At 46.9% G+C, this 22,046-nt stretch overlaps 2 protein-coding genes across 2 annotated transcripts in view; both read left to right on the forward strand.

The window, feature by feature from the left end:
• Positions 1-8,317, forward strand: part of LOC122553943 — a 37,432-nt gene extending 29,115 nt beyond the window's left edge. Inside the window, exons 5-6 of the mRNA XM_043698446.1 lie at positions 3,339-3,533; positions 8,011-8,317. Of these exons, the coding sequence (XP_043554381.1) occupies positions 3,339-3,533; positions 8,011-8,251 (436 nt within the window). The 3' untranslated portion in view covers positions 8,252-8,317. The remainder of the gene's footprint in view (positions 1-3,338; positions 3,534-8,010) is intronic.
• A 12,017-nt stretch (positions 8,318-20,334) lies between these two features.
• The window catches only part of brf1b (BRF1 RNA polymerase III transcription initiation factor subunit b), a 466,828-nt gene continuing 465,116 nt past the window's right edge, over positions 20,335-22,046 (forward strand). The window contains exon 1 of the mRNA XM_043696898.1: positions 20,335-20,677. Within this exon, the coding sequence (XP_043552833.1) occupies positions 20,491-20,677 (187 nt within the window). The 5' untranslated portion in view covers positions 20,335-20,490. The remainder of the gene's footprint in view (positions 20,678-22,046) is intronic.

Genomic DNA, 22,046 nt, shown 5'->3' on the forward strand with positions numbered 1-22,046 from the left:
GGAACGGATGTTGCAGGTTCCAGGGTTTACATCTTTCATTAAGAACAGGCAAGGCGGTAAAAGAGAGGGAGGTGTGGCCTTGTTAGTCAAGGATAGTATAACAGTGGCAGAGAGAACTTTTGAAGAGGACTTGTCTACTGAGGTAATGTGGGTTGAGGTTAGAAACAGGAGAGGAGAGGTCACACTGCTCGGAGTTTTTTATAGGCCTCCACAGAGTTCCAGGGAGGTAGAAGAGAGGATTAGTAAAATTATTCTGGGTAGGAGTGAAAGGAACAGGGTGGTCATTATGGGGGCCTTTAACTTCCCCAATATTGACTGGAAATGCTATAACTCTAGTATGTCGGATGGATCAGTTTTTGTCCAATGTGTACAGGAGGGTTTCCTGACACAGTATGTCGAAGGGTGGACAAGAGGGGAGGTCACACTGGATCTGGTGCTTGGTAATGAACCAGGCCAGGTGTTTGATTTAGTTGTAAGTGAACACTTTGGTGAGTGACCATAATTCGGTTACGTTTAGTTTAGCGATTAGATTAGATTACTTACAGTGTGGAAACAGGCCCTTCGGCCCAACAAGTCCACACCGACCCGCCGAAGCGCAACCCACCCATACCCCTACATTTACCCCTTTAACCTAACACTATGGGCATTTAGCATGGCCAATTCACCTGACCCGCACATCTTTGGACTGTGGGAGGAAACCGGAGCACCCGGAGGAAACCCACGCAGACACGGGGAGAATGTGCAAACTCCACACAGTCAGTCGCCTGAGTCGGGAATTGAACCCAGGTCTCTGGTGCTGTGAGGCAGCAGTGCTAACCACTGTGCCACCGTGCCGATGGAAAGGGATAGGTACATTCCACAGGTCAAGAGTTATCGATGGGGCAAGGGCAATTATAATGTGATTAGGCAAGAATTAGGATGCATAGAATAGGGTAGCAAAATGCAGGGGATGGGGACAATGGAAATGTGGAGCTGGTTTAAGGAACAGATATTGCGTGTCCTTGATAGGTATGCCCCTGTCAGGCAGGGAGGAAGTGATAAGGTAAGTGAAGCATGATTTACCACAGAAATTGCATCTCTTATTAAGTGGAAGAGGGAGGCTTATGTGACGCTGAGGTGAGATGGTACAGATGAGGCGATGGAGAGTTACAGATCAGCGAGGAAGGATTTAAAGAGAGAGTTAAGAAGAGCAAAGAGAGGACACGAGCAGTCTTTAGCAAATAGAATAAAGGAGAACCCTAAAACCTTCTATACGTATGTGAGGAATAAAAGGATAACGAGGGTAGGAATAGGGCCAGTCACAGACAGAAGTGGGAAGTTGAGTGTGGACCCTGTGGAGATCGGAGAGGTGCTAAACGAACATTTCTCATCGGTTTTCACTCAGGAAAAGGAGAATATTGTAGAGCAGAAGAATGAGGTGTGTGATATTAGACTAGAAAGGATCGAGGTTAGTTACAAACAGGTGTTATCAATTCTAGAAGGAGTGAAAGTAGACAAGTCCCCTGGGTCGGATGGGATTTATCTGAAGATTCTCTGGGAAGATAGGGAGGAGATAGCTAAGCCTTTGGCTTTGATATTTGAGTCGTCATTGTCTACAGGTTTAGTACCTGAGGACTGGAGGATTGCAAATGTTGTGCCCTTGTTCAAGAAGGGCAGTAGAGATGACCCAGGTAATTATAGACCAGTGAGTCTTACTACTGTTATAGGAAAGGTTTTGGAAAGGATTATAAGAGAGAAGATTTATAATCATCTAGTAAGCAACAATTTGATTTAAGATAGTCAACATGGTTTTGTCAAGGGCAGGTTGTGTCTCACAAACCTCATTGAGGTTTTTGAGAAGGTGACCAAGCATGTGGATGAGGGTAAGGCAGTTGACATAGTGTACATGGACTTCAGTAAAGCCTTTGATAAGGTTCCACATGGTAGGAGGTTGGAGAAAATGCACAGGCATGGGATTGAGGGTGATTTAGCAATTTGGATTAGAAACTGGCTTTCTGTAAGAAGGCAGCGAGTGGTGGTTGATGGAAAATATTCAGCCTGGAGTCCAGTTACTAGTGGTGTGCCACAAGGATCTGTTTTGGGACCACTGCTGTTTGTCATTTTTATAAATGACTTAGACGCAGGCATAGGTGGATGGGTTAGTAAATTTGCAGATGATACTAAAGTCGGTGGATAGTGGACAGTTTGGAAGTATGTCACAGGTTGCAGGGGGACTTGGATAAACTGCAGAATTGGGCTGAGAGGTGGCAAATGGAGTTCAATGCAGCTAAATGTGAGGTGATGCACTTTGAGAAGAATAACAGGAAGGCAGAATACTGGGTCAGTGGAAAGATTCTTGGTAGTGTGGATGTGCAGAGGGATCTTGGTGTCTATGTACATAGATCCCTGAAAGTTGCCACCCAGGTGGATAGTGCTGTTAAGAAGGCATACGGTGTGTTAGGTTTCATTGGTAGACGGATTGAATTCCGCAGCCGCAATATCATGCTGCAACTATACAAAACGCTGGTGCGGCCACACTTGGAATATTGTGAAGTTCTGGTTGCCATACTTTGGGAAGGATGTGGAAGCATTGGAAAAGGTGCAGAGGAGATTTACCAGGATGTTGCCTGGTCTGGAGGGAAGGTCTTATGAGGAAAGACTGAGAGACTTGGGTCTGTTCTCATTGGAGAGAAGAAGGCTAAGGGGGGATTTGATACAGACATACAAGATGATCAGAGGATTAGATAGTGTAGACAGTGAAAGTCTTTTTCCTAGGATGATGACGTCAGCTTATATGATGGGGTAAACTACAAATTGAGGGGTGATAGATTTAAGACAGATGTCAGAGGCAGGTTCTTTACTCAGAGAATGGTAAGGGCTGCTGCCACATTAGGGAGAATTAAACAATCCTTGGATAAGCACATGGATGATTTTGGGATAGTGTAGGGGGAACGAGCTGAGAATAGTTCACAGGTCGGTGCAACATTGCGGGCCGAAGGGCCTGTTCTGTGCTGTATTGTTTTATGTTCTATGTTACATACAGAGTAAAGCACCTTCTACACTGTCCCCATCAAACACTTCCAGGACAGGGACAGAATGCCAGAGGTACTAACACATATCTTAATAACTGAATCTCCCACTTACCATTCTGATAGAGAGGGCTGGTTCTGTTCTGGCTGGGAATACCTGTGTAGGTTTCAGGGAGGTTTGAGTGGTTGGTATTGCTGTTGTGTTTCTGTGAAAAATTCAGAGGATGAGGTCCATCTGCCAATGGGTCTGAGCTGATGCGTGGGGTACAGTTAGTCATTAAGGAGTGAGGTTTTTCCCCAGTTACTGATCATTATTTTCTCATTGTTCAGGCGCCTTCAGACAAGGAGACCTCCAATAAACACCATCCTGAACCAACGCTCGCCAGTCCTTACCTCACTGATCCAGACCCCTCGGGAAAAGTCAGCGTACCTCTTCAAACACCACCACGTGAATCCAAAGTTCCGAGCTGATGTGGCAGACCAGAAGACCAAGGTGCTGGACCTGAAGCTGGAATTGGCTGAGAGGTAAGGGGGCAATCAAAACAAATGAACCCCATGCAGACCAGGTGACTGCTCCTTTCCACACAGAGAATGAGGCAGCACAGAACAGGCCATTCTGCCCCAGCGTGCCAATGCTGGCTTTTTGAAATGCATTCCTGAAGAAGGGCTTATGCCCGAAACGTCGATTCTCCTGTTCCCTGGATGCTGCCTGACCTGCTGCGCTTTTGCAGCAACACATTTTCAGTTTTTGAAATGCAATCCAATTATTTTGATTCCACCCCATTGGACTTTGTCCAAAGCCTTGCGATTTATTTTCCTGGGGAGAAAAAGAGAACTGCAGATGCTGAAGATCAGAGTCAAAAACTGTGACGCTGGAAAAGCACAGCCGGTCAGGCAGCATCTGAGGAGCAGGCGAGTCGATGTTTCAGGCCATTCCTAATGAAGAACTATCCCCAGAAGATTCTCCTGCTCCTCGGATGCTGCCTGACCTGCTGTGCCTTTCCAGCACCACACTCTCGACTCTGATTTCTTTTCTTTGTTTAAGAAGGCAATGACAGAGATTCATATAGCTTATAGCACAGAAACAGACTTTTCGGTCCAACTTGTCCATGCTGACCAAATATCCTAAATTAATCTAGTTGCATTTGCCAGCATTTGGCCCGTATCCCTCCAAACCCTTCCTATTCGTATACCCATCCAGATGCCTTTTAAATGTTGTAATTGTACCAGCCTCCACCACTTCCTCTGGCAGCTCATTCCATACATGCACCACCCTTTGTGTGATAAAGTTGCCCCCTTAGGTCCCTTCTATATCTTTCCCCTCTCACCCTAAACATATGCCCTCTAGTTCTGGATTCCCCGACCCCAGGTAAAGACCTTGTCTATTCGCCCTATCCATGCTCCTCATGATTTTATAAACTGCTATAAGGTCACTCCTTAGCCTCTGATGCTCCAGGGAAAACAGCCCCAGCATCCAAACCCTCCGACCCTGGCATGGTGGGTATTGTTGCTAGGACTGTTAGACATGACAGGTAGTTGGGTCTGAATCCAATTCGCCAAACAAATCTGGAGTTCAGGGTCTATGATGACCATGTTGTTGGGGGAAAATCCGACTGGTTCATGAAGGTCCTTTAGGGAAGGAAATCTGCCATCCTGACCTGGTCTGACCTACATGTGACTCCAGACCCACAGCAATGTCGCTGTTTCTTAACCGCTCTCTGAGCAGTCAACACTGGTTTAACCAGCAAGACATACACTTAATGCATGAGTTTAAAGAAGATCTTGGAGAGATGAGCTTTCTCTTGCTTTCAGTTTTCAGTATATGGAATTCTTGGTGGTGGGAGCTGATTCTGTGAAACGGAGTTGGTCAGATCCTCCAGAATGGCTAACTAACAGAGTTACTGAGAATGAAACAGGATGTGACGTAAAGCAAGACCACTGTTTCTCAGAGCCAGTACAACTACAGTGGGTGGAATGGCCTTCCTCCTGGATGAAAATTGCAATGAGTTTTCAGACCCTTCATAGGAGTGAATTCCCTCATCTGCTCCCGGGGAGAAGAGGGCCTGAGACTCTAACCTTCCTGAACCAGATCAAGGGGGAGAGAACATTCAGGGAATGTGCTGGTGAAGGGTGCACCAGGCACAGAGGCTTTGAGTGAGGTCAGGCTAGGATTCAGAGCTGAGAGTGTGCTGCTTGTAAAGCACAGCAGGTCAGGCAGCATTTGAGGAGCAGGAGAATCGACGCTTCAGGCAGGAATCCTGATGAAAGGCTCTGGCCCAAAGCATTGATTTTCCTGTTCCTCGAATGCTGCTGGACCTGCTGTGCTTTTCCAGCACCACACTCTCGGCTCTGATCTCCAGCATCTGCAGATCTCACTGTCTCGTCAGGCTAGGATTCAGTCTGCTGGCTGAGTAGTGGGCCAGAGCTCAGTGTCCTGGGTCACACTGGGCACTCAGTCAGATAGAGATACACCTCAACATCTGCACGCCCATATCTCAAAGTCAGTACCCTCATCAGCAGAGGGGTAGGTTACTGCTCATCACTGAGACTCAGGGAATGTGAGATGGTATATCAGAACATGTTACTGGGGCTTGTGGAAATTGCTGGACAATATTAACGATCTCAAATGCATTTGAAAGGAGAAGTGATGGATTCTATCATTGGCTGTGTATTTCATTCTCTCCTGAAGGGGCTGTCTCTCACTGAGGTACAGCGTCCCCCTCCCTCTCCTGAAGGGGCTGACCCTCACTGGGGTACGGGGTCCCCCTCCCTCTCCTGAAGGGGCGGACTCTCACTGGAGTACGGGGTCCCCCTCTCTCTCCTGAAGGGGCTGACCCTCACTGGGGTATGGGGTCCCCCTCCCTCTCCTGAAGGGGTGGACTCTCACTGGGGTACGGGGTCCCCCTCTCTCTCCTGAAGGGGCTGACCCTCACTGGGGTATGGGGTCCCCCTCCCTCTCCTGAAGGGGCTGACTCTCACTGAGGTACAGCGTCCCCCTCCCTCTCCTGAAGGGGCTGACCCTCACTGGGGTACGGGGTCCCCCTCCCTCTCCTGAAGAGGCTGCTCTCACTGGGATACGGGGTCCCCCTCCCTCTCCTGAAGGGGCTGCTCTCACTGGGGTACGGGGTCCCCCTCCCTCTCCTGAAGGGGCTGACCCTCACTGGGGTACGGGGTCTCCCTCCCTCTCCTGAAGGGGCTGACTCTCACTGGGGTATGATGTCCCCCTCCCTCTCCTGAAGGGGCTGACCCTCACTGGGGTACGGGGTCCCCCTCCCTCTCCTGAAGGGGCTGACTCTCACTGGGGTACAGGTTCCCCCTCCTTCTCTTGAAGATGCTGAGTCTCACTGGGGTCCCCCTCCTCTCCTACTCTCACTACCCTCAGAGGAAAAGAAATCTCCTCACCTCTGTCTTAAATATTCGACCTTTACTCTGGAGTCATTGTTTTAAATTAGCTCCCTCTAGGGACTGCGAAGGCAAGTGTTTCTCCCTACCCCTTATCCCAGATGTAATAATCTACCAGTGAATGGGGTTAAACAGGCACTCTCTGCTCTTCACTCACCAATGTGTCTACCAGTTCTGTCGCCTTGGGTGGGGGAGTTCTCTTGATGTGCTTTGGTCTGAGCTTCAGGGTTGAAACTTTATTGCTGGAACAGCACAGCAGGTCAGGCAGCATCCAGGGAACAGGAGATTCGACGTTTCGGGCACAGGCCCTTCTTCAGGAATGAGCAGAGAGTGTTCAGCAAGAGAAGATAAAAGGTAGGGAGGAGGGACTTGGAGGAGGGGCGTTGGAAATGTGATAGGTGGAAAGAGGTCAAGGTGAGGGTGATAGGTCGGAGTAGGATGGAGGCGGAGAGGTCAAGAAGAAGACTGCAGGTCAGGAAGGCGGCGCCGGGCTGGGGGGACCCGGCGGAGACAAGGTGGGGGGAGGGGGGAAGAAGAAACTGGTGAAGTCCAAGTTCATCCCCTGCGGTTGGAGGGTTCCCAGTCGGAAGATAAGACGCTCCTCCTCCGACCGTCGGGTTGTTGTGGTTTGGCGGTGGATGAGTCCAATGACCTGCATATCCTCGGTGGAGTGGGAGGGGGAGTGGAAATGCTGTGCTACAGGTCATGTCCTTACCTGAGAAGAATATCCTTGTCTTCATAGAAGTACAACAAATTCCTATGTCGAGAGGGCTGCTTTGTCCGAAGAGATGGAGTAGACGGAGCGAAATTCTCTGGAACTTAATAAAATGTTTAGAGGGATTGACAGTGGAGATGCAGAGAAGATATATCTCTGTGTTGTAAAGTCTCGTGCTGGGGGGCCATTGCCTCAGGATAAGGAATAGCTATTCAGGATTGAAATTAACAGCAGTTTCTTTTCTCAAAAGGTTGTGAATCTTCAGAATTGTGTACCTCAGAGAATTGTGAGTGCACAGTTGTTGAGCATAATAAAGGATTTGATGGATGAATTTTTGGAGTTTAAGGGAATCAAAAGATACAGTGATAGTGCAGGAGAGTGAGATTGCAGTATAAAAAAAGGATTTAGAGGCTTGGATTGCTCCCTTTTCTTGCGTTTATATGTTTTCCACCTATCACATTTCCAACTCCCCTCCTCCAAGTCCCTCCTCCCTACCTTTTATCTTCTCTTGCTGAACACTCTCTGCTCATTCCTGAAGAAGGGCCTGTGCCCGAAACGTCGAATCTCCTGTTCCCTGGATGCTGCCTGACCTGCTGTGCTGTTCCAGCAATAAAGTTTCAACTTTGATCACCAGCATCTGCAGACCTCACTTTCTCCTTGGTCTGAGCTTCAGTCAGATTGTGGACCCTAGCTGGATAGCGTGGCTGGGGACAGAATTAAGTTGGACCAGTGCCCCCTCCAGGCTAATGAGTGAACTGACCCTTCAGGATTAGATGTGACTGTAAGCACCCTACAAACCAGTGAGAGACCAACATCTTGGAGAAATGAGCCGAGGAGCTGATGGTGAAAAGCCTTCTTTCACACTGTTTGTTCTGTTTCTTTCAGCATTGGGATCATCGGAGAGCCTTTCTCAAATTTCTTTTCAGATACACTCATCCCCATTGATTCTTACATCGAGAATGAAGGGACTGAGGAGTCAGTGGATGAGGAGGCTCTACTACAAAAGAGTGGATACTCTCATTCAACAGCCATCGAGTCCTCTCTGGGAGATATGAACTCCCATCATCAATATCTGGACATGTCGAGGGCTACAACTGTAGCTGCAGACTCTGAATACAACCTGTAAATGAGCAGGTTACACAACCAAAACTCACTTTAACCTATTTAGGAATAAACCTTTTACTCTTTGCAAGCAAGTTACTTTGTTGTCTGATTGGGAGTCTCTCCCAATCCCATCCCCTCACTCGGCTCCTGATTCTTATAATCCAAGAAAGTGAAAGCCAACCCCAAGTTGCAACATTGCTTGTAGACCTGACCACCATCTGCACACACTCAGACACACAGACACAAACACACATCCACAGACACATGTACACGCACAGACACACTCATGCACAGACACACTCACACACAGGCACGCACACGCGCATAGACACACACGTGCACAGACACACACACACAGGCACGCACACACGCATAGACACACACGCGCACAGACACACACACACACTTAGACATGCACAGACACACACACAGGCACGCACGCACGCATAGACACACACACGCGCACAGACACACACACACAGGCACGCACACACGCAGGCATGCACACACACGACACGCACACACACGCACACAGGCACACACACACACACTTAGACATACAAACACACACACACAGACACACATGCACACATACACAGGCGCACACACACATTAGACATGCACAGATACACATACACACACACACCCATTTGAGAGTAGTATCTCTGAACTTGAAGGGACTGGCATCGATAAGAACTAAAGGACTTGCGTTTCTGGCAAGCCTTCATTCCAACTTTGTTCTCCCTCAGAAAAGCCAGTGATAAAGGAGTGGAGCCAGTCTTTTTTTATAAACATTTATTGATGGGAAACAAGCATGCACCACCTGACCCAGACTGTATCTATTCACAGAGCCACAAGGAAATCATTGATTAATGATCCACCTGGATGCATTAAACTCAGGGGAATACCTACAAGTACCGCTCCGAGCGACTCACCATCCTGACTTGGAAATATATCACCGTTCCTTCACTGTCGCTGGGTCAAAATTTCTGCCCTAAGGGCATTGTGGGTTCAAGCAGTTGAACTACAGCAGTTCAAGAAGGCAGCTCACTCCCACCTACTCAACTAGAAATGGACAATCAATGCTGGCCCGTGTCACACTAGTGAATATTAAAAGTTGATAGCCATTCAGTAAGAGGGCTATTGTGGGGCAATGATAGTGCCCCAATCTCTCAGCCAGGGGTCCCAGATTCTAGTCCCACCCATTCTAGAGATGTTTAATTCCATCTTCAGTTAAACTTCAGTGATGAGGATAGATTGAAGAAGTTGGGATTGTGTTCCTTGGAGAGAAAGCAGCTGAGAGGAGATTTAATAGAGTTTTCAATATCATGATTGGGCTGGACAGAGTAGAGAGGGAGAAGCTGTTCCCACTTGAAAAAGGAACAAGAAAGAGGGGGTAAGTTTAAGGTGATGTGCAAAGGAAGCAAGAGTGATGTGAGGAAAAAACATTTTACACAACGAGTAGTTAGGGTCTAGAGTGCACTGCCTGGAAATGTGATGGAGGCAATTTCAATTGAGGCATTCATATGGGGCACTGGATGGTTATTTGGATCAAAATGGTGTACAGGGATATGGGGAGAAAGCAGGAGATTGGCATTGGGTAGTGATAGCAGTGGGTACTGCAGATGCTGAAGATTAGAGTCAAGGTTAGTGTGGTGCTGGAAAAGCACAGCAAGTCAGGCAGCATCCGAGGAGCAGGAAAAATCGATTTTGGGCAAAAGCCCTTCATCAGGAATGAGGCTGGGAGCCTCCGGGGTGGAGAGATAAATGGGAGGAGGGTGGGGCTGGAGGGAAGGTTGCTGAGAGTGTACTAGGTGGATGGAGGTGAGGGTAAAGGTGATAGGTCAGAGAGGAGGGTGAGGCGGATAGGTGGGAAGAAAGCTTGACTGGACAGGTCATGAGGATGGTGCTGAGCTGGAAGGTTGGAACTGGGGTAAGGTGGGGGGAAGGGAAATGAGGAAACTGGTGAAGTCCACATTGATGCCCTGGGGTTGAAGCATCCCGAGACGGAAAATGAGGCGTTCTTCCTCCAGGCGTCGGGTGTTGCGGGAGCGGCGGTGGAAGAGGCCCAGGACCTGCATGTTGGCAGAGTGGGAGCGGGAGTTGAAATGTTCAGCCACAGGGCGGTGTGGTTGATTGGTGTGGGTGTCCCGAAGATGTTCCCTAAAGCGCTCTGCGAGGAGGCGTCCAGTCTCCCCAATGTAGAGGAGACCACATCGGGAGCAGTTTTTTTTCAGTTGGTTCCGGAGCAAAGAGATTGGGTATTGATGCTCATTTGAAGAGCCAGTGCATGCATGATGGGCTGAATGGCCTCATTCTGTGCCATAACAATTCTGTGATCTTAGAACAGATTGATTAGAAACCAACTACGCAGGGAGCACTCAGGAGGTCTCAAAGCGAATTACAGTAATGCCGAATGAAGTACTTTTCAAGTGGTCATTATTGTAATGAAGGAAACATGGCAACCAATTTGCATGCAGCAAACTTCCGCAATATGATAATAGCCAAAATTAGTTTTAACAGTGCAATCTTCCTTTTATAATTAACCCAAAAAGAGCCTGTGTTTGACAGCTTGCCTTCCACCGCCTGTGACAGGTGGCAGGGATCACAGCAGCTCTACAACAGGCTGCTTCCCCCTCTCCCACTCCTACCACCATCAAATCTCTTGCCCAAAACTTCCAACCTGTGTCTCTATCACCGTTGATTGTTTCCGGTGCCTGAATGAGACTCTCTCATCCAAAAGACGACAAGCAATGTCTGCCTAGATTGTTGTGTTATGGACTCGGCCAGACCACTCAAAACATTCTAAAGCAGGCAGCCCTGACCGTTATTTTGCAATTTGTTTTGATAAGTGTACAGTGAAAATTACCCGGAGTAAGGTAGCTAGGTTGGCTATCTGGGTTTAAAACAGTCAAAAATTTATTCACAAAATTACGGAATGGAACACAACAGAATAAAGAACACCAACAGAGCTCAGTCTATCCAAACTAGACTTAATTATGCTGTGTGGAATATTCACAACAGTTCCAATAAACAAACCCCTTACAGACAGTAAAAATGAAACAAAGGCTTACAGGTTGAAGTTAGAAGGGCAGAAGGAGAGAGAGTCTAGCAGCCTGTTTCCACACAGCTCACAGCTGAACTCCTAACTTAACTTCAGTTTCTAGGACTGAACTGCTCAGCTAGAAAGCTGACCATGCCCCTTGACTTATATGGGTTACTTCTAAAAACATGAAAGCTTTGGCCTAAAGTCTTACCTGTGCACGTATAAAAAAAAGGCCTTTCATCTCTGCACCAAACCAGTTGATTCAGAGATTGAGTGGTTTACGACCCCTCTGAGAAAAAACAAGGAAACAGTATTCATACGCTCCAAAAGCTAGTGCTTCCACTGAAACCTGTTGGACTATAACCTGGTTTTGTGTGATTTTTAACTTTGTACACCCCAGTCCAAAACTGGCATCTCCAAATCTTGAGAAAAGGAACAGCTTTTAGAAAAAAGCACCAGTGTTGCGACACTTGGTTCAAGACTCTGCAGTGCAAGCTTGAACACACGACCTTCCAGAGAATTGGACCGAGGAATACGAAGTAAAACAGATGAGGAAGAAGTTGTGTGCTCGGTTCCAACAGCTCAAAGTTGAGACAGTAGCACAGCATCTTGGCGATATGCTCGACAAGCAAGACAGTGAGATAATAGAATAGTATTAGTTGTGGCAGTATTATTAAAAGACAACATTACAGCAGTTGAATGAACATAAAATATCTCTGTTGGAAGATAAATGAAAAATAAAATAAATTAAGGTAAAGAACTTAGTGCATTCAATATTCATTAAAAAATGTTAATAGACAAATAATGAAGTTTAAGGCAACAAGCTCTCCATGTTCTGACTTGTTTCTGTCACACCATAGCAAAACAAATGGGAAGGAAATTGTAAAAGCTGTAATATTCTAAAGCTATCTGTATTTGGAAATTATTCCATTAAAAGCTTTTTTAAAAATTACCATAATCTTACCAGACCACTGAGAAAGAGATGATGGGTGGAGTTTAATCTAAGGGTCACCACAGTTCAGGCAAGGGGAGAGGTTGAGAAGGAGAGTCCTTCAAGGTGACCTCAGCCAGTGTGGGAATTGAACCCATGCTGTTAGCATCACTCTGCATTGCAAACCAGCTCTTCACCCAACTGAACTAACCAACTCCCTGTCATTCAATTAGATTGGAACTTGTTAATGTTTTAAAGAAATACAACGTAAGAGCAGGAGCAGGTTATATGGTCCCGGAAGGCTGCTCACCTTTTCAAAATAGCAACTCCACCTTGATCCAAGGAACTGGCATGGATAGAGGATTGGCTGACTGGCAGAAGGCAGACAGTAGGGTTAAACAGTGTTTCAGGATGTTAGCCAGTAACTAGGAGTTCTACAGGGGTCAGTGTTGGACTACAGCTATTCATGTTAATACATTAATGAACTGGACGAAGGAACTGAATGAATGAATTAGCTTTATTGTCACATGTACTCAAATGAGTGCAGCGAAAGTTCTGCAAGTTGTCGCCTTTGGCACCATCTTAGATACAAACATCCCTTGGTACAGCTTTTTCAGTTTCGGTTCTTAGAAAAATAGAGAAATCAAAAGAAAAGTCTAGCATTGCAGGTTCAGGAATAAATCATAAAACTGAGAAAAAATTAATAGAGAAATAGTCTTTGGACCCGGTCCACATTAATACCCAGCCTCTGGTCTGCACTGGGCCTTGATCCAGACTGAGCCTGGCTTCACCTCAGGGCTCACGAGGCTGGGTGATCGCTCCGGAATCATTGTGAGACCGGAAATTTCTGAAGCCTTTCCCTTTAGAAAATAGTCTATGCCTCTATTCTCCCTATCAAAGTGCACAACCACACACTTTCCCACATTGTACTCTACGTGCCCCTTCTATGCCCACTCTCCTAGCTTGTCCAAATCTTTCTGTAGCCTCCCCAGGTTGACACGACCATTTATAGTTAAACTAGAAAGAGTGCAGAAAAGATTTGCTAGGATACTATGTGGACTGGGAGGTTTGAGTTATAAGGAGAGGTGACAGGCTGGGACCTTATTCCCAGGAGTGTAGGATACTGTGGGGTGAACTTATAGAGGTTTATAAAATAATGCGAGGCTTAGATAAGGTAGATAGCCAACAGCTTTTCCCCAGGGTAGGGAAGTTTAAAACTAGAGGGCATAGGTTTAAGGTGAGAGGGGAGAGATACAATAGAGGTAAAAACAATGACTGCAGATGCTGGAAACCAGATTCTGGATTAGTGGTGCTGGAAGAGCACAGCAATTCAGGCAGCATCCGAGGACAGGCAAAATCCGAGGACGGGCAAAATGCCCGAAACGTCGATTTTGCCTGTCCTCGGATTTTGCCTGTCCTCGGATGCTGCCTGAATTGCTGTGCTCTTCCAGCACCACTAATCCAGAGATACAATAGAGTCCAGTGGGGCAATTTTTTCACGCAGAGTGTGGTGAGTGTCTAGAATGGGCTTTCACTCGTAATGGTGGAGGTGAGTACAATTTTGTCATTTATGAAACACTTGGACAGGTACATGGATGGGATAGGTATGGAGGGATATACACCAAACACAAACCAGTGGGACTGCATTACTTGCGAAAACTGAGTGGCATGGACAAGTTGGGCTGAAGGGCCTGTTTCTATGCTGTAAACCTCTGGTTCTATAAGTTTGTGCTTTAGCATACAGGCAATTCCTGGGGACCATACACTCTCTCTAAGCAGGTGTTTGGTTTCCCTGGTCACCTTCAGATTTAAGTTGATAACACACTCTTTCAATGATGTACAATAATGATGCAATAGATCGAATGCAATGATTATTTGTAACTGTCAGCGCATTATGAACATTGTTAAGTTCTTGCATGCAAGTGATTTTGTTTGTAAACATTCTGGGAATTGGATCTTTCTAGTTTATGATTTTGTAGCTTTCATACCACTGCGGCCCAGAAAGGGTCAGAGTGTACAAACACAGATAAGCAGCAGTAAACAGGGTCACAGACAGAAAGAAAAGGGATAAATTCAAAATGAACGACTCTCTACTGGAGTGTAAACAGTATTTGGAACAAAATAAATGAACTAACGACCCAAATACAGGTACATGGTATGATTTTATAGGTTTTGCGGAGACATGGGTCAGAAGGAAATCAAAACTGGGAACTAAATACTGTGTACAGGATATGTGACTTTTTGAAAGGACAGGCAGTAAGGAAAGGGTGGAGAGAGTATCTTTATTATTACAAAATGGAATAAGTATGATTGACAAGAACTGATCCCAGATTGGATGATGTAGAATCTATGTGGGTGAAGTAAGGAAATAAAAAAGACCAGTTTGCCAGTAGGAGTAGCCAATATGCCCCTAATGGTGACTATACAGTGGGACAGAGAATACATCAGAAGATAATGGACATATGAAAAAGGCAGTACATTAATCATGGATTTCTTTAATCTTGATGTAGGTTAGGATTGTCAGATCGGCAGATCCTGCTGTGTGGATGCTGCCTGACCTGCCGTGCTTTTCCAGCACAATTCTAATCTAGATTATGTTATAGGTATACAAAATCCTTGAGCCCACTGTGAATACTGTGAACTGACCTGGGCACCACACCTTAGGAAGGATAGATTGACCTTTGAAGGGAAAACAACATAAATTTACAAGTGGACTTCAAGGGTTGGGTTATGAGGAGAGATTATATGAATTAGGTTTGTTTTCTCTAGAATTTAGAAGATCAAGGGTGATCTGATTGAAGTCAAAGAGTCACAGAGATGTACAGCATGGAAGCAGACCCTTTAATCCAACACATCCATGCTGAATAGGTATCTTAAATTAATCTGGTTCAACTCGCCAGTATTTGGCCCATATTCCTCTAAACCCTTCCAATCCAGATGCCTTTTAAATGTTGTAATTGTACCAGCCTCCATCACTTCCTCTCGCAGCTCATTCCATACACGTACCACCTTATGTATGAAAAAGTTGCCACTTAGTTCCCTTTTAAATCTTTCTCCTCTCATCTTAAACCTATTTCCTTTAGTTTTGGACTCCCCTACCCTGGGGAAAAGAATTGGCTGTTCACTCTATCCATGCCCCTCATGATCTCCAGCATCTGCAGACCTCACTTTCTCCTCATGATTTTATAAACTTCAATAAGGTCAGCCCTCTGTTTCAGATGGCAGGAGAATTGCCCCAACCTATTTAGCCTCTCCATGTAGCTCAAACCTAAGAGCACGCAAAACAAACCTTTTCACTGTATTTAGGTTCATGTGACAACAATAAGTCAAATCAAATCCTCTAACCGGCAACACCCTTATAAATCTTTTCTGTACCCTTTCAAGTTTAACAACATCTTTCCTATAGTAGGGAGACCAGAATTGAATGCAGTATTCTAAAAGTGGCCTAACCAATATTCTTACAGCTGCAACATGACCTCCCAACTCCTACTCAATACACTGAAGTTTTCGAGATATAACAGGAAAATACAGGGTAGGCAGAGATAAACTATTTCTAATAGTTGGGTGTTTGAGCGCTAGGGGGCATAGTCTAAACATTAGGTCCAGACTAAAGGAGTGGTAGATGTTTGGAACTCTCTTCCACAAACTGCAGTGGATGCTGGATCAGTTGTCAATTTTAAAATTGAGATGGATGATTTTTTTGTTAATCAAAGGTATGAAAGGATGTAAGCCAAAGGATATGGAGTTAGTCCACAGGTTAGCCATGATCTCATTGAATGGTAGAACTGGCTCAAAGGGCAGAATGGCCTACTCCTGTTCCTGTGATGCTGTTGAATGAAATTAGTGTTTCAAATATCCCAACAATATTCTAAGATTATTTGGGAAAATGCTCCAATTTCCTGATTTCTGGGGAATAGGATAGCCCCAGGGTTAGAATCATAAAATTCCAACAGTACAGAAAGAGCACTGAATCAGCACTGAACCTCCAAAGAGCATTCTACCCAGACCCACTGCTCACCACCCCATTCCCATAATCCCTCATGGAATTTTTACCGTGGCTAATCTGCACATTGCTGGACACTATGGGACTTTTTTTGCATAGCCAATCCACCTAACCTGCACAAAAGAGTCGTAGAGTCACACAGCACAGAAATATACCCTTCGGTCCAACTAGTCCATGCTGAACATAATCCCAAACTAAATTAGACTCACCAACTCCTCCTGGCTCATATCTCTCATATACTTATCAAAGTCGGAGGGTGGGTAGGCCACCCTGATGCCAGTTGCCCCGAGAGCCAGATGGTGGGTAGGCTGTTCTGAGCACTGTCGTCCCGATAAGGGGTAATCGGGACGGGCTGTCCTAGAGGTGGTCAAAAGGTGTCAGAGCAGCCAAGAGTCAGAAGGTGCGTAGGGGCGGGCTGAGATCCGGAAGGCTTGTGAGCTACCATACACGCTGTCATCCCAGGGAAGGGGACGGGCTGTCCTAGAGGTGGCCGAAAGGTGTGCCAGGATAGCCCACTGGTCGGAGGTGCAACGGGGTGGGTGAGAGCCCAATGGTACGTAGGGGCAGACCGAGAGCCAGAAGGCGGGTAGCCGTCCTCGGCGCTGTCACCCCGGGCAGGTACCGGGGCGGGCTGCCCCAGAGGTGGTCGGAAGGTGCTGAGGGTGGTTAGTGAAGCCGGAAGGTGGGTAGGCCGTCCTGACTGCTGTCACCCTGGGCGGGTACCAGGGCGGGCTGTCCTAGAGGTGGTCGAAAGGTGTCAGAGCAGCCGAGAGCCAGAAGGCATGAACTCCTGGGTTTCCCCTTATTTCTGGTAGGCAATTTTTTTTTTAATCGTGAATATGGGCACAAAAACTTAAGTAGGCATTCAATGGAGGATATTGCTGTTTTGATTCAGTGGTGTTACATTTGTGCAACTCCTCGATGGCAAATGGTGTTCCATTCACATTGATGACCTGGGTTGAAGTGTTTTGAGGCGGAAGATGAGCTGTTCTTCCTCCAGGCATCAGGTGGTGAGGGAGGATTGGTGCTTCAACTTGCTGGTCTACTGCTCTGGTCTTCAGTATTTAAAACCAATTGATATTTCTGTCGCAACAAAGCAGAAATGTGCCTGCAATTGAGTAGTCTAATGATTAATGCTAGATTACCTCTGACTCGAATGCCTAAGTGGCTGAGCCTATAATGTGATGAACCCTGTAGTGTAAAGAGTTAATTGTTGTCAGGGCGGACCGAGAACTGGAAGGGGCATGGGGTGGACCGAGAACCGGAAGGTGGATAGGGGCGGGCTTCCTTAGTGGTCGGAAGGTGGGAGGGGTGGGAGCTTGCTGAGTCTGTATTGTCTGCACTTTTGTATGTAACAGTACTGTGTAATGTACAACTGTCATTGCTGTTGTCTCTTTATATCTTTATGTGAAACTGGGATTTGAAGTTTGTCCTCATGTCCCTGTAAACTGTTTGAACGGTAGGGTTTGGGGCCTGGCTTTGCTGCTCCTCTCCCTTGTAAAATTGCTGTCTCTTGTATGCAGCTGTAAATGTAACTGTTTGTTGTAAACTGCTTTTGTAATTTGTTTAATAAAATAATATACTTATCAAAGTGTCTTTTGAACATTGCAACTGTGCCTGCATCCATCACTTCCTCAGGACTTTCAGTCCACACAGGAACCACCCTCTGTGTAAAAAAATTGCCTCTCATGTCTTTTTAAATCTCTCTCCTCTCATCTTAAAAATGTGCTCCCTGGTCTTGAAGTCCCACATCCTAGGGAAAAGATAACTACCATTAACTCTATCTATATCCCTCATTATTTTATAAACTTCTCTAAGGTCACCTCTCAACTCCTACACTCCAGTGAAAAAGGTCCCAGCTCACCCAGCCTCTCTTTATAACTCAAACCTTTCATACCAGCAACATCCTGGTAAATCTCTTCTGAACCCTCTCCAGCTTAATAATATCCTTCCTATAACTGAGTGACCAGAACCCTCACCAATGTCCTGTACAAACTCAAGATAACTTCTCAACTCCTATACTCAAAGGACTGAGGAAATAAGGCAAATATGCCAAACACCTGTCTTTATGTGATGCAAACTTCAAAGAATTCTGGAGATGAACCCTGACAGTACAACACTACCCAAGCCCTACCATTAATTGTATATCAACTAGGCGACAATGAGGACTGCAGATGCTGGAAATCAGAGTCTGATGAAGGGCTTAAGCCCGAAATGTTGATTCTCCTGCTCCTTGGATGCTGCCTGAGCTGCTGTCCTTTTCCAGCACTACACTCTTGACATTGCTTGTATGTTCTGGATCAGTGGTGCTGGAAGAGCACAGCAGTTCAGGCAGCATCCAAGGAGCTTCGAAATCGACGTTTCGGGCAAAAGCTCTTCATCAGGAAAAAAGGCAGTGAGCCTGAAGCATGGAGAGATAAGCTAGAGGAGGGTGGGGGTGGGGAGAAAGTAGCATAGAGTACAATGGGTGAGTGGGGGAAGGGATGAAGGTGATAGGTCAGGGAGGAGAGGGTGGAGTGGATAGGTGGAAAAGGAGATAGGCAGGTAGGACAAGATTGTATGTGCCCTACTCTTAATGTTGTACCAAAACACAATTCTTCACACATTGAGCTGCATCTGCCATTTTTCAGCCCATTGACCAAGATCCCTTACATGTGTGAGGAAACCTGAAGAAAGCCCACATAGACACAGAACATGCAAACTCCATATAGATAGCAGCCCAAGACTGGAATTGAACCTGGGTTTGTGAGGCTGTGAGGCAGTAGTGCTAACCACTGTGCTCCCATGCCAAGAGCTTGTTATCTAGTTTTGATCCATGACTTTGATATATAACAGGATCCATATTGAGCCAATTGTCACTGTCACAAGTGGATGTTTACTGTATCCAAAACAGGCCTCAAAAGTATGTTAGAGTCATATGTCTCTATTTTAGTTACATTCCCTCACCTTTTGCTGTCTAACCATACTGTTAAGAATATTTATGGTTGATATTTTTGATGAATGACAAACGTTACAGCCTTTGTATTGTTTATTAGTACAAATATTCTATCCTGTTTGGTTCAGTTATTTGGCAAACTAGATTGATGCCATCAGCATTGGATTTGATCCCCTGTTCTGGTTGAAATAGGGATCTAGGCAGAAGTGGGTACTGCAGATACTGGAGATTAGAGTCAAGATTAGAGTGGTGCTGGAAAACCACAACAGGTCAGGCAACATCTGAGGAGCAGGAAAATTAACATTTCGGGCAAAAGCCCTTCACCATGAAATAGGGATCTGCCTCTTGTGGTTGCCCTTTGCGCCAGCAGAGAACTTGAAGAATTACAGTTGAGCAGTGGCCTGGAGTATTCAGGCAGCAAGGTAGCTCAGTGGTTAGCACTGCTGCCTTACAGTACCAGGAGAACTGGGTTCGATTCCACCTTCAAGCTCCTGCCTGTGAGGGGCTTGCACATTCTCCTGGTGTCTGTCTGGGTCAGACAGATGGGGTAGGGGTCGGGCTAGGATGCAGTCACTGGGGGCCGAATGGCTCGTCTGCACACTGGCCTGCAGAGGCAGCACATGTTGTTTCTGGTGCGGCCCCTTTAACTGGCAGCACGTGGTTACACTCAAACATGGCCTGTGGACCTAAGCAACAAGGAGGGGGGGGGGGCTGGAGTCACAGAATAATAACTTACAATAAACAATTCTGCTCGAAGTAGGGAGGCTACTTCGCAACGCTGATTATTATAAACTTAAATAAAAAGTGGAGATGTTGGCTGTATTTATTTTAATAATTTGCAGTTTCTCCCTCGCCACTCTATTGAGCTCCCCACACAACCCCCCCCCCTTGATAGTTGGTGAATGAGCGATTCCGGGCCAGAGGCTCAGTCTGAGGCTGAACGGCGGCGGGGACGGAGCCCGGGACCGGGACAGGGACCGGGGCCTAGGGACAGGAGAGGGACCGGGGACCGGAGACTGGAACGGAGCCCGAGCCCGGGACAGGGACTGGAGACCGAGCCCGAGCCCGGGACAGGGACTGGAGACCGAGCCCGAGCCCGGGACAGAGACCGGGGCCTAGGGACCGGGACCGGGGCCGGGGCCGGGGACCGGAGACAGGGACAGGAGCCCGCCGGGGGGTGTCTGTGAGGGGGACACCGGGGCCCGGAGCTGAGGCACCTCCCTCGGGGGGTGGGGAGGGAGTGTGAGAGACAAAGAGGAATTCCCGGCCCCCGATCGCCGAGAAGCCTCGGGCTTTCCTGCGGAGAGTATCGGGAGCCTGGTGGCGGGTCGCCGGGGCGGGTCACCATGTCGAGCTCCCGGGTTTGCCGAACCTGCGGCTGCACGGACATTGACATTGACCAGGCCCGGGGCGATGCGGTCTGTACGGCCTGTGGCTCCGTGCTCGAGGATAACATCATCGTCTCCGAGGTACAGTTCGTGGAGAACAGCGGCGGCGGCTCCTCGGCTGTTGGACAGTTCGTCTCCTCGGACAGTGAGTACATTAAAGCCGCCAGCATCACCCCCCCCCCGCTGCACAACACACCACACCACACTCCTGCACTCTCACTTAACATCTATCATTTATTTTGCTGGTGCATTGTTATTGTTTCCGAATGCATGCAACATCTACTTTCTGCAACTGCAGAGATTTAACTCCATGATGACTGCACCGTTGAAAGTCTGGGTTCCTGAAACAGGAGTGGACTAGGTGGGCCAAATGCTGAAAAATGTGTTGCTGGAAAAGCGCAGCAGGTCAGGCAGCATCCCAAGGAACAGGAGAATCGACGTTTCGGGCACGAGCCCTTCTTCAGGAAGGGCTCGCGAAGAAGGGCTCACGCCCGAAACGTAGATTCTCCTGTTCCCTGGATGCTGCCTGACCTGCTGCGCTTTTCCAGCAACACATTTTCAGCTCTGATCTCCAGCATCTGCAGATCTCACTTTCTCCAAGATGGGCCAAATGGCCTGTTCCACACTAGGGACTCTGTGAGGAGTACTGTGGGCTAATTGGCTGGCCTCAATGGACCAATGTGAGCATCCAACTGAGTACCCCATAACCTTTCATCCCTTTAGCCCTAGTTATTTCATCCTTCTTGGAAACATTCGGTCTTTTGCCTAAACCACTTAGTGCGACAGATAATTCCAAAGGCTTGCCACTCTGGGTGAAGGAATTTGAATTGAATTGAATTGAATTTATTGTCCCAGGCACAGTGAAAAGCTGTCTTGTGAGCAATACAGGCAGATCCCAGAGTTAAGTAGCATAGATAAGTAAATAATAAGTAAACAGTCACAAAAACATGGATACAGGTGAATGTTAAGAGTTTGTGAATCCATTCTGTATTCTAACAACAGTAGGGTAGAAACTGTTTTGAAACCGGCTGGTGTGTGTGTGTTCAGGCTTCTGTACCTTCTTGTTGTGGTTCTGATCGCCGAGCTGGGAATTTGTGTTGCAGACGGTTTGAATCTGTCGCTTCCGGTTGTCATCGTCTCCGAGGTACAGTGAAATACAGTGAAAAACACAGAAATAGAGAACACACACCGGATCATCAACACCACACTCACAGGAATCCAATTCACTAGAGAGGAAGAAAAGGACAACCAACTCCCATTCCTAGACGTGATGGTACAGAGAACACTGAAAGGAGAATTCACCACAAAGGTATACAGGAAAGCCACACACACAGACCAAGTCCTAAACTACGAAAGCAACCACCCCAACACACACAAAAGAAGTTGCATCAAGACACTATTCAAAAGGGCCACAACACACTGCAGCACACCAGAACTGCAAAAAGAGGAAGAAGAACACCTATACAATGCATTCGCCAAAAACGGATACCCCCGCAATTTCATCAACAGATGCC

This window comes from Chiloscyllium plagiosum, chromosome 10, assembly GCF_004010195.1.
Source record: "Chiloscyllium plagiosum isolate BGI_BamShark_2017 chromosome 10, ASM401019v2, whole genome shotgun sequence".
Taxonomy (NCBI): Eukaryota; Metazoa; Chordata; class Chondrichthyes; order Orectolobiformes; family Hemiscylliidae; genus Chiloscyllium; species Chiloscyllium plagiosum.